Source organism: Prionailurus bengalensis, chromosome E1 (genome assembly GCF_016509475.1).
Source record: "Prionailurus bengalensis isolate Pbe53 chromosome E1, Fcat_Pben_1.1_paternal_pri, whole genome shotgun sequence".
Classification (NCBI taxonomy): domain Eukaryota; kingdom Metazoa; phylum Chordata; class Mammalia; order Carnivora; family Felidae; genus Prionailurus; species Prionailurus bengalensis.
This window is the reverse complement of record NC_057347.1, coordinates 24789642-24806539: the sequence shown is the minus strand read 5'-3', so window position 1 is coordinate 24806539 and position 16898 is coordinate 24789642. Positions and strand designations below refer to the sequence as shown.

Genomic DNA, 16898 nt, shown 5'->3' with positions numbered 1-16898 from the left:
TTCTTTCTCATATTGTTTGTTCCAGTTCCCACAGAAAAAGGAGCCACAGGTCTGAGTAACCTGGGAAACACATGCTTCATGAACTCAAGCATCCAGTGTGTTAGTAACACACAGCCACTGACACAGTATTTTATCTCAGGGAGACATCTTTATGAACTCAACAGGTAATAATATTTCCTGATTCATTGCTCTCTCTTTATAATTTTGATACGAACCCAAAAGTCTTATTTGCCCTATTTAGTATGAAATGAGGGGAAAGACATACTTGTTTAAAAAAGATATTTTGGTGTGAGAAAATAGATGCTAGGCATTTCTGTGATTGTGATTTATGAGAATCTTTGGCAAAAATTCTCCTCTTTAAACTTCTAGGACAAATCCCATTGGTATGAAGGGGCATATGGCTAAGTGCTATGGGGATTTAGTACAGGAACTTTGGAGTGGAACTCAGAAGAATGTCGCCCCATTAAAGCTTCGGGTAAGCAGATTAAAATAATATGAAAGTATTTAAGTCCTAAGCAGTTGTTTAAGTAATTCTTTTTCTCCACATGCTTTTTATGTTTAGCTTTTTTTAGTTTTAGTTTAACTAATGTTTTTTAGATCCTTCACTAGACATAGATGTCAAATACTTTTACTTGTTCAGATGTATGCAAAATACTGGGAAACAAAGTCACAGTCTAAATTTGGAATGTCATTCAGTTTACTAATTTATCAGGTATCTTACTTGTATATATAGTAAATCTTCCATTGTTAGTCCTTTGCTATTAACAGTATTCTAACTGCAAGATATACCTCTGAGTCTAGTTAATGATACTCCATATATTTTTGACATTACTAAAGTAATTAATTCTATCTGTAGAATTTAAAAAAACTGAAAGAATGTAATTACTGAAATTCATGGATACAAATTTTGCATTAATATCATATGTAGTAAAGTTAGGGTTATTTTTTATCTTTATTTAAAAACAATACAAAAACTTTAGTTTAAAATTAATAATCATAATAGCTAAAAATTTGACTACTTAACCACTTCCAGGCACTATTCTTTTTTTTTTTTTTTTCCATATATGAAGTTTATTGTCAAATTGGTTTCCATACAACACCCAGTGCTCATCCCAAAAGGTGCCCTCCTCAATACCCATCACCCACCCTCCCCTCCCTCCCACCCCCCATCAGCCCTCCGTTTGTTCTCAGTTTTTAAGAGTCTCTTATGCTTTGGCTCTCTTCTACTCTAACCACTCTCTTTTTTTTTTTTTTTCCCTTCCCCTCTCCCATGGGTTTCTGTTGTTTCTCAGGATCCACATAAGAGTAAAACCATATGGTATCTGTCTTTCTCTGTATGGCTTATTTCACTTAGCATCACACTCTCCAGTTCTATCCACGTTGCTACAAAGGGCCATATTTCATTCTTTCTCATTGCCACATAGTACTCCATTGTGTATATAAACCACAATTTCTTTATGCATTCATCAGTTGATGGACATTTAGGCTCTTTCCATAATTTGGCTGTTGTTGAGAGTGCTGCTATAAACATTGGGGTACAAGTGCCCCTATGCATCAGTACCCCTGTGTCCCTTGGGTAAATTCCTAGCAGTGCTATTGCTGGGTCATAGGGTAGGTCTATTTTTAATTTTTTGAGGAACCTCCACACTGTTTTCCAGAGTGGCTGCACCAATTTGCATTCCCACCAACAGTGCAAGAGGGTTCCTATTTCTCCACATCCTCACCAGCATCTGTAGTCTCCTGATTTGTTCATTTTAGCCACTCTGACTGGCGTGAGGTGATATCTGAGTGTGGTTTTGATTTGTATTTCCCTGATCAGGAGCGATGTTGAGCATCTTTTCATGTTCTAGGCACTATTCTAATGATATTTTGTGTGTATTAACTCCTTTAATCTTCTAAATAGTCCTGTAATATAAAGCAATATTATTATCTTCATTTTATGGCTTCAGGAAACTAAGGCTCAGAGCAGTTAAATAGTTTGCCCAAGATTACAAGATAGTAAGTCCTCAGAGTTAAACATGAGGCTATTCTGCCTCTAGTAATAAAAGGTTATAAGACTAGATAGGTTAACTGTAAAAGAAAACTGTAACAGGAATTTTTCAATGAAAGCAAATGCTATTTTAATATTTCTGTCTTGGGGTGTCAGGGTGGCTCAGTCAGTTAAGTGTCAAACTCTTGATTTCGGCTCAGGTCATGATCTCACAGTTTCGGGAGTTCAAGCCCCTTATCGGGTTCTGTGCTGACAGTGTGGAGCCTATTAGGGATTATTTCTCTCTCTCCCTTTCTCTCTCTCCCCCTCTCCTGCTCACACTGTCTTTCTCAAAATAAAAACCTTAAAAATATATATATATACATATGTGTATATATATATATATATATATATATATATATATATATATATACATACATATATATTTCTGTCTTTACCTGTCTTAAATAATGTCTGTGTACCTAAAGAACTTTTTGCTTATATGATACTGAACTGGGACACAGAATTAGCCAAAATACTTTTTTGTTTTTCTTCCCTTTTTTTTTTTTTTTTTGTCATTTGAAATTAAGACACGAGAGATTTCATGATTATTCCAAATATATTTGCTGAAATGGAGGCAGACTAAATACTTTATCTTCTTATAATGCCTCTGATTGAATTATGGGGCATGTTCATTCCAAATTTTATGGGGTAGCAAATAATGAGTTTGATTCTGTTATATTTATAGTGGACCATAGCAAAATATGCTCCCAGGTTTAATGGATTCCAGCAACAAGACTCCCAAGAACTTCTGGCTTTTCTCTTGGATGGTCTCCATGAAGATCTTAACCGAGTCCATGAGAAGCCCTATGTGGAACTGAAGGACAGTGATGGCCGACCAGACTGGGAAGTAGCTGCAGAGGTTTGTCGGTTTTGAGTTTCTAATGTAAGCAATAGATAAAATGTTCTGGCCACAGATGTGTGTTGTACAAGTTGAATGCTAACTAAACTATTCTGTGATCAAAATTTTACTATGGAAGTAAAAGAATTTATATTTCTCTGCTTGATTCTTGTTTAGTAATGCCAAAACAAGGCATCTTTAATGAAAAATTTTAAATGTTGCCTTTTTACGTTGTAAACTTATGGGAAAGGATGCAGGACTTATTCAGTAGAACTTCAGGAGTCCCCATAATTGCTAAAATGATGTGTACAGTGATGAATATGTATGTTTTATCTGCTCTTTAATGGACAAAGAACTTTAATTCTCATCATTGTTACCATGGTAAGAACAAAAAAATGGGATTTTCCATCTGAATTTAATATCATTTAGGTTGAACAGAAAGAATCACATTCTAATCAAGAACTGGTTTTCTCTCCTATCTCAGTAGGCCAGTACATTTTAAATTACATATCTGAATTGTAAATTTGCAGGCAGAAAGTGTCTATATCTTAAATGAAGATTAAGGATTATGTTCTTTTTTTTTTATTGGAGTATAGTTGACATAATGTTACATTAGTTTCAGAGGGTTATATTCTTGGCATTTAAACCTAAAATATTTAACCAATTTATTTGAATTTATGTAGAAATAATTATTTTTTGAATTTTGAAAAAAGAAAGCTCTCTGATCTTTTTCCTTACTAGGCATGGGACAACCATCTCAGAAGGAATAGATCGATTGTTGTGGATTTGTTCCATGGGCAGCTAAGGTCCCAAGTCAGATGCAAAACGTGTGGGCATATAAGTGTCCGATTTGACCCTTTCAATTTTTTGTCTTTGCCACTACCAATGGACAGTTATATGCACTTAGAAATAACAGGTAGGTCACAAAGTTCTGAAAATCTACTTAACTTCAATGTCTTCTACATTGATCAGGTAGCCTGAATTTGAATTTCTAAGTATAGTCATTTCTTTATAATGCATTCTCATAGGGGCACCTAGGTGGCTTAGTCAGTTAAGTGTCTGACTTTGGCTCAGGGTGATCTCATGGCTCATAGGTTCAAGCCCCATGTCAAGGTCTGTACTGACATCTCAGAGCCTGGAGCCTGCTTTGGATTCTGTATCTCCCTCTCTCTGCCCCCCCCCCCAAATAAACAAACATTATAATGTATTATCATAAAAATTGGTCAGCATGTTATAATCCAACAGTGTAATTTCAGGCAGGAACTCCAGACCCTGGAACATGGGACCACGCCTTGTGCCCATTGATACCTCTGTTAGTTTCAAACATGCCAGAAACTCTTTAAAATCTTACAAAACCACTCACACTTCTATATCAGATGAACATCAAAAAATAATGATTTCACTCAGTATCATCCCTGATGATACAACCATCTCTTGTAGTTTACATGTAAAATAAAAATTCTAGACTGAAACGTTTGCTGTTTCCAAGACACACACACACACACAGACACACACACACACACACAGACACACACACACACACACAGTAGAGCTTTCAGTGAAATGTGCATTATACCTAAAAGATGTTTTCTCTTTACTAGTTATTAAGCTGGATGGTACTACCCCTGTACGATATGGACTACGACTGAATATGGATGAAAAGTACACAGGTTTAAAAAAACAGCTGAGTGATCTCTGTGGACTTAAATCAGAACAGATCCTTCTTGCAGAAGTACATGGGTCCAACATAAAGGTAATATTGATTATTCTTTCTAGGATACCCTTGATTCCATCCTTTAAAGATCACAGTTTTCTCAATTAATTATTAAATGACTGAAGGGGATATCAAAACACGACAAAGAATGAACAAAATTTAACAGTTTCCCATCCCTGAAACTTTAAAAAGGGTATCTACCAGCATAAAGAAGTAATAATGATAGTTGCATTAAAAAAAAATTTTTTTTTAACAATTTTATTCATTTTTGAGAGACAGAGACAAGAGAGTAAGCAGGGAAGGGGCAGAAAGAGAGGTAGACACAGAATCCAAAGCAGGCTCCAGGGAGCTGTCAGCACAGAGCCTGATGCGGGGCTCAAACCCATGACCATGAAATCATGACCTGAGCTGAAGATGGACACTTAACTTACCAACTGAGCCACCCAGGTACCCTGATAGTGGCATTTTAAAAGAAAGGAAATATAAGCCTAGCGCTATCTGTATGGAGTAATCTAGCTACATCACTACAGTATTGATTTCCCCCAGTGACTACTGCTGCTACACTTTACAGGTTTTTGTATTACCACTCTTACTAGAATTCTTCCTTGGTTAAAGTATTTTACATATTTATAAATGTATGCTTTTACTATTTATTTATGAATATATATACCTGGCCTTTCAACACACTAAGATGTTAGAGAGCAAAGACAAATTGACATAAATCACTTCTTCGTGCATACCAGCTGGAGAAGCAAGCAATTTAATAAATACATTGCCTGGAACTAATATTACGCTATATATGTATTAACTAGTTAGGATTTAAGTAAAAGCTTGAAACAAAAATAAATAAAAATTAAAATTAATAAAATAATAATATATTGCCTACCCTCAATTGAACTCCTACCATTGATATTATTCATATTCATCTTTGGGCTTTCTGAACAAACTCCCAACTGATGTTTTCTCATGTGTAATGCAAAGGTAAGATCTCTCTGAGGTTTGGGATTTAGATGCTTGAAATGAAGGACAAAACTTAAGCCATCAGTTATTCAGAACAACTTCTTTCCTATGGAATGGGATAACATGTTTTGTCGGTGAGGTTAGTTTTCTGTCAGTTTATCAAGCTTTCATCTTTTAGCTGTTTGAGAAAAGTTATTCAGTCATTTTGTTTGTTTTATTCGTGAAACCATCTAAGACGTTTGTTTCAAATGATTTTCCATTTTATATGAAACATTTCCTCCTTCTCATCCTCTTTTTCTGTAGAATTTCCCTCAAGACAACCAAAAAGTAAGACTCTCAGTGAGTGGATTTTTGTGTGCATTTGAAATTCCCATTCCTGGATCTCCAATTTCAGCTTCTAGTCCAACACAGACAGGTAAGATAGAACTAGAGCTCCTTCTCGTTATTTCAGCTTTAAATATTGGCCTAAGGGTTTATATTTATTTGGGCTAAGGATATTCAGGCAAAAGAATTTTGGAGACTGATGGAAACCTTGGTGATCATTTGGCTCAGATTCCTCATTTTTTAGATGAGGAACCTAAAATTCAGGCAATGTAAGTGACAAGCAGATGCTTATTTAACTAAGTCTACCACTGGAATTCAGATCTCTTAATTCTTTTATCTGATACTAACATGGCAACAAATGGTGTGAGAGATATATAATATACTATCAGAGAATAAAACAATAAACATGACAAAAAGAATCTATTTAAGTGGGGGTAGGAAATAACAAAAAAAGAATCTGTTTAATATGCATGTGGTTTGATATGGTTATCACTTAAATCTTTTTGACCATTAACATTGTTGGTCTGTTCCTCATACTGCTTATAATTAGGTTTATTTCCTGACTATAAAGGGCCTCATAGAGAATGAGGCTCCTCTTGTTGGCACTTAGTAGAGTATTGATAGTGGGTTGATGGATGATTTAATACTGCTTTTTTGTTTAGATAATCACTGTTCAATAGAACTGTCTGCAATGATGGAAATTTTCTGTAATCTTTTCCATCCAATAGAATATTCACAAGTCATATGGACTGTTGAGCACTGTTGAGACTAAGAGAAATACATTTTTAATATAATTTAAATTTAAAAGACAGCTTTCATCATTTGTAACAAATATATCACTTTGGTTGGGGGGATGTTGCTAATGGGGAAGGCTTTGCATTTTTGGGGACAAATGCGAAATCTGTACTTTCCTCTTTATCTAAAACTAATCTAAAAAATATTTTTTAAAAACTAAAATGAAAAAAAAAGGAACATCTAGCTAGAGACTGTTGTTTTCAACTGAACGTTTTTAGGGGAATAGAGAAATGAATTCGTAGAGAGGGAAAAGAAAACAAGTGGCAGAACTATTTGTATGTCCAAACTATTTGTAAGAACAAAAAAATGGGATTTTCCATCTGAATTTAATATCATTTAGGTTGAACAGGTATGATGCTGATAAAGATTCTTACAAAAATTTTACTTCTACTTTTCAGAAAACTAAAAGAAAACCAACTTTTTTTTTTTTTACTTATACTTCCAAGCAGTTACTTCCAGCAGTTATTCTTGCTTTGTCATTTCATCTTAAGTGTGAGTTATAGAAGTAAAATCTGAAATTAAAATCTTCCAGTCAGTCCAGAATTATTATTTGAACTATTATTTCTCCCTGTCCTTTGCTAAAAGACACTCTACTACAGTGGTCTTGGTCCCCACATTATTTGAGAAAAGAGCAAAGATGAAAACACCACAAGCTTATGATGCTGTACTTATCTATGAATTTGTAGATTTCTCCTCTTCCCCATCTACAAATGGAATGTTGACCCTAACAACCAATGGAGACTTGCCCCGACCAATGTTTATACCCAATGGAATGCCAAACACTGTTGTGCCATGTGGAACTGAGAAGAACTTCACAAATGGAATGGTGAATGGTCATATGCCATCTCTTCCTGACAATTCCTTTACAGGCTACATCATTGCAGTCCACCGAAAAATGGTTAGTTTAAATTAGGCAACTTACTGCTCATCTTAACCAATGTCATTTGTGAAACATAGCCACTTTCTGTCTTTGAAGCCTCTTCATTGTGTTCATTTTCAGGGTGTTATTGTAAGTGATCAGAGCCAGGATTTAGTAACACACATGCTGGCCATTATATGAAATACCATTCCTCAGTGGCGCCTGGGTGGCTCAGTCATTTAAGTGTCCGACTCAGCTCAGGTCATGATCTCACAATTTGTGGGTTCAAGCCTGTGTCAGCTCTGTGCTGATGGCTCAGAGCCTGGAGCCTGCTTTAGATTCTGTGTCTCCCTCTCTGTCTGCTCCTCCCCCACTTGTTCTCTCTCTCTCTCTCTCTCTCTCTCTCTCTCTCTCTCTCACGCACACACACGCACACACACACACAAAATGAATAAACATTTTTTAAAAATTTGAAATGTCATTCCTCACTCATATTAAGCAGCAACAGAATGGCTGCTACATCCAAATACTACTCCCTTTTTAAAAGTTTGTGTCTCCCATATTTTCATGTAGGCATGTACATTTTCTCTGCCATGTAAGCATGGATGTATTTGGAGGTTGGTTGGTTGGTTGGTTTTTTTGGAGAGAAACAGGAACGTACTTGGGTAAAAACAAGTTGTTTCCTAGGACTGCTGTAACAAATTAGCACAAATTTCATGGCTTAAAACAACAGAAATTTATTCTTTCATAGTTCTATAGGTATCTCAAGACATCTGAAATCACCAGGGCTGTGCTCCCTCCAAAGGCTTTAGGGGAGAATCCTTCCTTGCCTCTTCCAACTTCCATAGGCATTTCTTATCTCATAACTCCAATCTCTGCCTCCATCTTTACATGATCTTCTGCTTCTCCCTCTGCTGTTCACTAGTGAGATTTACTGATAGCACTTGTCATTAGATTTAAGTACCTAGAAATAAACTCCAACAGATACACAAGGTATCTATATGGAAAGCAATAAAAATATTGATAAAAATTAAAGAAGACTCAAATATTTGAGGGAAATAGACCATGTTCATGGATTAGAAGACCAGATATTTCAAAGATCTGAGTTCTTCACAAACTCATCTACAGATTCAGTGCACAATCCCAATATAAATGCTTACTATGTGTATGTATGCTCGTGTATGTAAACTTGATAAGCTGATGCTAAAATGTGGAAGCAGAGGGGCACCTGGCTAGCTCATTCAGTAGAGTATGGGACTCTTGATCTTGAGGTCATAAGTTCAAGCCCTATGTTGGGCACAGAGCTTACTTAAAAAGTAAAAAAATTATTCTCTCTCTCTGCCCCTCCTGTGCTCTATCAAAATAAAGAAACTTAAACAAACGGGGGACGGGGGCCCTGGGGGGCTTAGTTGGTTAAGTGTCTGACTCTTGGTTTCGGCTCAGGTCATGATCTCATGGTTCGTGAGTTCGAGCCCTGCATCGGGCTCTGTGCTGACAGCACGGAGCCTGCCTGGGATTCTCTCCTCCTCTGCTCTCTCTGTCTCTCAAACTAAATTAAAAAAAATTTTTTTTAATAAAAAAAAGTAAAAAAAAAATTAAAATTAAAAAAAAATGTGGAAATACAAAGCACTGGAGTAACCAAGACACTCTTGAAGAAGAGTAAAGCATGATGAATTGAGCTACAAGATATTACAATTATTTTATAACACTTAAGTACTTAAGACATTGTGATATTGGTATGAGAAAAGACAAGTAGTTAACAGTGGTTTAGAATAGAGAACCCAGAGACAGATTCACAAATGTATGAACATTTGAATTATAACAAAGATAGCATTGCAGAGCAGTGAGAGAAAGGCAATTTTCTTGGTAAATGGTGCTGAGATAATTGAATAGCCATATGAAACTTGACACCTACCTCTTACCACATAATGTTCAATTCCAGGTGGACTACAGAACTAAATATGAAAGCAAAACAATAAAACAGCTCCTAGAAGATAATAGGTGAATACATTCATGACCTTGATGTAGGAAAAGACTACTTAAATAGGACACAAAAAGCACTAACCATAAAGGAAAAGATTAATAAATTGGACATCATTAAAATTAAGAACTTTAGTTCCATCAAAAGATGCCATTGCATAGAAAGGCAAGCCTTGGAGTCAAAGATGTCTGCCACTCTTATAACCACAAAAAGACTCAATCTAGAAAATATAAAGAACTCAGTTGGGTATCTGAATCTTGATTTTGGCTCAGGTCATGATCCCAGGGTTGTGGGATTGAGCCCCACAGTTGAGCCTCAGCTCTGTGCTGAGTGTGAGCCTGCTAAAGATTCTCTCTCCTTCTGCCCCTCTTCCCTGCTTATTCTGTGTCTCCCTTTCTCAAATAAAAAATGTTTTTGAATAAAAAATGGTTAATTTTAAATAAGCACTTCACAGAAAGGATATACAAATAGCCAGTAACCATATGAAAAAGTGATCAGCCAGACTACTAACCAGGGAAATACAAATTAAAGCTCCATTAGCATATGACCCGCACACCCACCAGAGCAGCTTAAACTGATTAACAGTGATGATGAGGATATTTGAGCAACAGGAACTCTCATACACTGCTAATAAGAGTATAAGTAAATACAGCTCTTTTGGAAAGTAGTTTTCTAGTTAAAGGTAAGCAATTCTCCTTTTTAAGCATCTACCAAACAGACGTGTGTATCAGGAGATATGTACAAGAATATTCATTCAGCAGCATTAGCATTAGCAGCATTATCTGTAATCGCCCAAAGCTGAAAACAAAAAATAAAAACATTAAATGTCCATTAGTAGTAGAAAAAGGATAAGGAAGTTGAGACATTCATATGATAGAATATTCTACAGCAATGAAAATGAATGAATTTAGAGTTGTCCCCAAAATAAATGAATTTCATAAATCTAATGTGGAAAAGAAGCCAGACACAAAAGAAATATAAAATATATGATTCTTTTTATAAATAAAAACTTTAAAAACAGGGAAAATGAAATTTACTGTTTTTATGCATAGCCTATGAAACTATAAAGAAAAAGCAAGGAAGTGATTACCATAAAATTAGAAAAACTGAACTTTTGAAGGAAGGAAGAAATTGTGATTGGGAGGAAGCAGAGGGAGGCTTTTGGAGTGCTAGCTGTATTCTGTCTTTGACTAGTGATTATACAGCTATTTGCTTTGTGATAATCCTTTAAAATGTACTTGTCTACCCTTTTGAATTAATAACTCATGACTTAAAGTGAGCACCTGACAACGTAGATGACATTCTATGGGCCACGTTCTAGACAGGATTGTATGGGATTATATGAGTGGATAGAGAATTAAGGCATCCATTTGTACTTGGTATTGGCTTTAAGTACAGCTCCAACTACTCCCATCAGCATTTCCCTATGTCTCTCTCTCTCTTTTTTTTAACCAAGTATTATCAGATTATAAATTAAGAATTCTCATGTACTTTTTAAAAAGTCTTGGAAAACCACTCTCTTGAATTTTCATGAATATGTTTTATAGAGCACTTGGTAGGTACTAAAGCATTATATACAGTTTTTTGTAATTATTAGACCATAAAGCCACATTGTCAACTCTTAATTTTCACCTTTTAACCAGTTATCGATTTCCAGTTTCTTTCATGATCTGGACAGGTGCTTTAGGAATACCTAAAATTGATTTTACCATCTGTCTGTCTCAAGTCAAGTCCCTTTTCCTATTATTTCTGTGAAAGGCAACACCATTCTTCCATGCTAAAAGCTAAAGGCTGAGAGTATCCTTAGATTTTTTTCTCCCCTTTTCTTCTAAAACCCTATATTCAGCATATCACTATGCCCTTTAATTTCTTCTTCTTTTTTTTTTAAACAATGTATTTTTTGAGAGAAAGAGAGACCACGAGTGGTGGAGTGGCAGAGAGAGAGGAGAAGAGAGGATCCTAAGTGGGCTCTGTGCTGACAGCAGAGCCTGATGTGGGGGCTTGAACTCACAAACCATGAGATCATGACCTGAGCTGAAGTCATACAGTCAACAAGCTGAGCCATCCAGGCAACCCTTAATTTCTTTTCTTTTTTTTTTTTAAGTTTATTTATTCTTTCATTTTTGAGAGAAAGAGCACAAGTTGGGGAGGGGCAGAGTGGAAGGGAGACACAGAATCCGAAGCAGGCTCCAGGCTCTGAGCTGTCAGTACAGAGCCCAAAGCGGGGCTTGAACTCAACGAACTGTGAGATCATGACCTGAGCCGAAATCGGATGCTTAACCAACTGAGCCACCCAGGGGCCCCATCCCCTTAATATCTTATTTTAAAATACTACTTGAATTTACCATTTCTTCATTTTTATTGCCACCTTCTTTCAGACCTTTCTGATCTCATGATTGAATTACTTTGAAAGTAGTTTTTTTTTGTCTCCTCCTTTCTACAAGGTAAAAGATGAATAAGAATGAGACAAGGCAACCTAGGCAAGAATATTCAGAAAATAGAGAAATGGGAAAACGGTATTGATGCGACAAATAAAGGAAAAGTCAATTTAAAGGAAAAAAGAAAGAAAGAAGTGGTTTACATGGACCAGAGAAATCAAAAGAGTGAAAATTGAAGTTTCGCAGTATAACTGAGTAAAGAAATGGAGCAAAACTACTTTGAACAGTTGGGCCAAATGAGTTTTTCCAGCTGGGAGGAAAAGTTGTTAGGAGAGAGCAAAAGGAGGATTCCTGGTGTAGGAAAGCTGGGAGTGTTATTCCCATGAGGAACTGAGTAGTATCTCCCAGTGGTACTGGGAGAAGTTACCTTCAAGAGGATGAAAATTTTTTGTGGGTTTAGAAAAGAGCTACACTGAGGAATGAAGAGGTCATTGCTTAGATGATCTCATTTATTTGGTAAAATAAGTCATCTGCTGAGAGAGTGGAAGAACAGTAGAAGTTTAAGGAGAGAAGAATTAACCTATATTTTTAGATTTTTTGTTTTATTGGTTGTTTGTTTTTTTTAGAGAGAGAGTGTGCACACAGGGGTGGGGGGCAGAAGGAGAGGGAGAGAGAGAATCTTAAACAGGCTCCACATCCAGCACAGAGCCTGATGCAGGGCTTGATCTCATGACCACAAGATCACGACCTGAGCTGAAATCAAGAGTAAGATGCTCAACTGATTGAGCTACCCATGTGCCCCTGTTTTTAGGTTTTTGAAAAATAGTTATTCTGAATTCTGTCCACGTATCAACTGTGAGTCTTATAAGAACATCAGCACATGAAATACAGTCTTAGAATCATGTTTTTAGCTAAGCTTAAATGAATAATGCAAGGGGTGCCTGGCTAGCTCAGTTGGTAGAGCATGCAACTCTTGATCTCATGGTTGTAAGTTTGAGCCCCATGTTGGGTGTAGAGATTACTTAAAAATAAGATCTTAAAAAAAAAAGGGTTTAATTTAAAAAATGAATAATGGCAAGATAAAATGCTTGAGAATCTGAAATAGAAGTCTTTAAGAAACTAGCTAACCGTTGGTGAGTTTGTAAGTTGTTGATTTAGCTTCTCTAACTACTACACAAAGACCACACTTAAAGAATTAAATGTCCAAGTGCTCAGCAGTTTTTTGAGTAATCCTGAATTGCAGTCAACCTTTTATTATACTAAACTTTTGTTTTATTAAGCAGCCATTTCCAAGCTACTTCTGTGCAGTATCTCTATATTAAGGAATCTCCTTAACTTACTAAAAGCAAATATTTTTGAAGTTTACTTTACTTTTATTCTATCACGTAATTAAAAAACAAAAAAGACTAAAGTCAGCTCAGCTACTTTTAGGAAGGTGCATAAGTTGTTATAACATTAAATGGCTGGGTTTCATATCTTCCCAACAGTTTAGGAATTGCTGCTCTAACAACAGCTGTCAACACCTTTTTAGAAAATTGTGTTTTGAGGCAGTTTGGTTTACTGGCATCCTTTCTAGAGAAAGGATTTTAAGTGCTTTTAAAAACCTTGAGTTAGGAAACTATTACTAGTTTTTACATGTAGTTCTGTGTGTGTGAGAAATATTTATCAGAGAAAACTAGTTTGAAAATACTAAATGCTGAAAAGTTTGATAGCAGTTCTAAAATTGGCAATACTTCAATCTTCAACCTTCCACTCTAAATAACCATATTCTCTATATTAATTAAACGTGGTTTTATAAAGAGAAGTGTGGTAGGGACTACTTTGAAAATGATACTGTTGCCTGTTATTGGCTGTCTTAGAATGAAAGGGAGGAATCAAAGGCCTGTCTTCTCAGCCCTTTCTTCTCTTGTTTGTACATACAGATGAGGACAGAACTGTATTTCCTTTCATCTCAGAAGAATCGCCCCAGCCTCTTTGGAATGCCACTGATTGTTCCATGTACTGTGCATACCCGGAAGAAGGACCTGTATGATGCGGTCTGGATTCAGGTGTCTCGATTAGCCAGCCCACTCCCACCTCAGGAAGCCAGTAACCATGCTCAGGATTGGTGAGTTGAGAGGGGGATAAGCCTGGACAGGTGGTTTCCAAACTCAGGAAGAAGAATTTACATGAATTCTATGTAATATATAGGACACATTCCATGTTAAGTTAATCACTCTTTGAAGAGCCATCCAGAAAGCATATAATTCAACCATGTGGTTTGATCTATTGAGTAGGAGAGACTGTACAACTTCCTTTCATGACCTAGACATTCTAGTGTCTAATAATCCTTTCATTCTGTACTCTCTTACCTGAAGTCCCTCCTGCTAATGCTTTAAATGCTTCAGTATTATCCTTGACTTCTGTTATTGCAAAACTAGGGAGTATAAATTCACCAGGGAGTTTGTATCCTCTCAACTTGCTGGAATGCAGAATGGAAACAGTCACGTACATTGCTATACATGAACTCTGAAAAATCCCCATACCATAACAAATGATTCAGTTGGATTGTTTCCATGCCTTGTTAGTTTAACATGGAGGGCCACCTGCATGGCTCAGTCTGTTAAGTGTCTGACTCTTGATTTTGGCTCAAGTCATAATCCCAGGATTGTGGATCAAGCCCCACGTCAGGCTCTTTGCTGAGTGTGGAGCTTGCTTAAGGTTCTCTCTCTCTCCTTCTGCCCCTCTCCCCTGTGCGCTCTCTATCTCTCTCTCTCTCTCCCTCAAATTAAAAAAAAAAAGTAATTTAAGAAAAAAGAATAAATCTTAAAGGAAAACTGCAAATAATAAGCAATTTAGTTGAGGAATGTCATGTTAAGTAAAAATGACAATAGGGCAAGATTAAATTTGAAGTGAAAGTGTGATTAAATTGAAGAACTTCCAGATGAGGACTTTTCCCTGGGCTTGCTAATGAATTGGATATGGAGTATGAGGGAAAGAGGAACCCAAGTTTGGTTATCAGCCTGAGCAATTGTTTGTGAATGGTGGTAACATTTAATGTGAGGAAAACTGAGGAAGGAGTAGGTTTGAGCAAGAGATGACAGGAATCAAGTTAAATTCAATATGTATGTTATATTTTTAAGTGGGATATAGACTTCAGTGTCCTTTGTTGGAGATATAAAAATATAGGTGTCATCACAAATAGTTGGTATTTAAATCCCTGAGACCAGATGATAACGTTTAGGGAGTAAGAGATAGAGAAGACACCCCCCCCCCCCACAATGTAATTCCTGATGCATTCCAACATTTAGAGGTTGAAAAATGACAAAAAAGGAGATTGAGAAGAAGCAGCCAGTGACGAAAGAAGAAAATTAGGAGTGAGTGGTGTCCCAGAAGTGAAGAAGTGTTTAAAGGAAGAATGATCAGTTTCAAATGCTACAGAGAGATTTAGTAAGAAGAGGCCTGGGAACTGACCACTGGACTTGATAAAATGGCAGTCTTTGGTGACCTTTGCAAAAGCTATTTTAGTATAGATGGAATGGTAGATGAAGGCATGGAGGTTAGAATAAAGAGAAAATAGTCCTATAGGCAATAAAAAAGATAATAAGAGTTAGTCTTTTACAGATAACACAATGAAATATTTATGAATGAAAATGATAAAATGCCTCTGATTTCCTTCAAAATAATCTAGTGGGTCACAATAGCCAAGAGGTGGAAACAACCCAAATGTCCATCAGCAGACAAATGGATAAACTGTGGTATGTACATACAGTGGAGTATTTGTCAGCCATAAAAAGGAATGAAGTTCTGATACACACTACAACATGGTTGAACCTTGAAAACATTATACTAAGTGAAATAAGCCAGATACAAAAGGATAAATACTGTATGATTTCACTTTTATGAGACATTTTGAGTAGGCAAATTCATAGACAGAAATTAGATTAGAGGTTACTAGGGTTTGGGAGGAAAGGAGTATTATTATTGCTTAATGGTACAGAGTTTCTGTTTGGGAAGATGAAAAAATTCTGGAGATGGATGGTGGTGATGGTTGCACAGACAGCATTGTGAATGCCTTTAATGCCACTGAATTGTATACTTAAAAATGGTTAAATGGTACAGGTGCCTGGGTGGCTCATTTGCTTAAGCGTCTGACTCTTGATCTCAGCTCAGGTCTTGATCTCATGGTTGTGAGTTCAATCCCCATGTTTGGCTCCACACTGTTCTTGAAGCCTACTTTTAAAAAAAAGTTGAATGGTAAATTTTATGTATATTTTCCCATTTTTTTTTTTAATGGAATGGAAGAATCTATAGAGCTAGGTTAAGGGTGAATTAAAAGTGGCTGAGGGTTGATGATGATTATAGTTGGGTGACCAATACATGGGGGTTCATTGTACAGTTCTCTATTTTTGTGAGTGTTAATGTCAATAAATTTGAATGTTTAGATTAGATGGACAAATTCCTGGAATCGAGGATCTATATAAAAGATGATTATTTTGAGCGACAGTGGATAAGGAGGAAAGTGAGGATTTGAGAGCAGTAATTAGAAATTTCTCTTTGGTCAAAGAATTGTTAGAGTAGTGATACTTGAATAAGCGATTTAAAAAGTTAGGAGGTAGCTATTGCAAGGTAGGATATTTGGAACTGAACGTTTTGGAGGTGGCAAAGTCCTTATCATGGTTTCATTACCTTTAGCAACCATGTAACAGGTACTACCAGTTGCCAAATGTGGTGTCTTGCATTGCTTCTTATTGGGGCAAGGATGAAGAAAAATACTTGTTTAAGTGGGATAATCAAGGCTGTCTTGCAGTTAAAAGACATTACTCTAAAAATGTTAGGTAGCTTATAGCTTTGAGTAGTTAAGGCAGGGAAAAGGGTGCCTCACAGTGTACCACATCAGGATTCTGATTCAAGAACGCTTCTGGGGTGCCTGACTGGCTCGGTTGGAAAAACATGTGACTCTTGATCTCAGGGTGGTGAGTTTGAGCCCCACATTGGGTGTAGAGATTACTTAAACAAAACAAAAAAAAAAAGGAAA

General features: G+C 36.3%; 1 protein-coding gene across 3 annotated transcripts in view; it reads left to right on the top strand.

Annotated features, from left to right (window-relative positions):
• USP32 (ubiquitin specific peptidase 32) overlaps nucleotides 1-16898 on the top strand; it is a 242916-nt gene that overhangs the window by 207445 nt on the left and 18573 nt on the right. For all 3 annotated transcript variants that reach the window (XM_043583859.1, XM_043583858.1, XM_043583860.1), the window contains 8 exons: nucleotides 26-164; nucleotides 370-475; nucleotides 2718-2891; nucleotides 3612-3786; nucleotides 4472-4623; nucleotides 5848-5959; nucleotides 7350-7561; nucleotides 13804-13988. In XM_043583859.1, coding sequence (XP_043439794.1) covers nucleotides 26-164; nucleotides 370-475; nucleotides 2718-2891; nucleotides 3612-3786; nucleotides 4472-4623; nucleotides 5848-5959; nucleotides 7350-7561; nucleotides 13804-13988 — 1255 coding nt within the window. The remainder of the gene's footprint in view (nucleotides 1-25; nucleotides 165-369; nucleotides 476-2717; nucleotides 2892-3611; nucleotides 3787-4471; nucleotides 4624-5847; nucleotides 5960-7349; nucleotides 7562-13803; nucleotides 13989-16898) is intronic.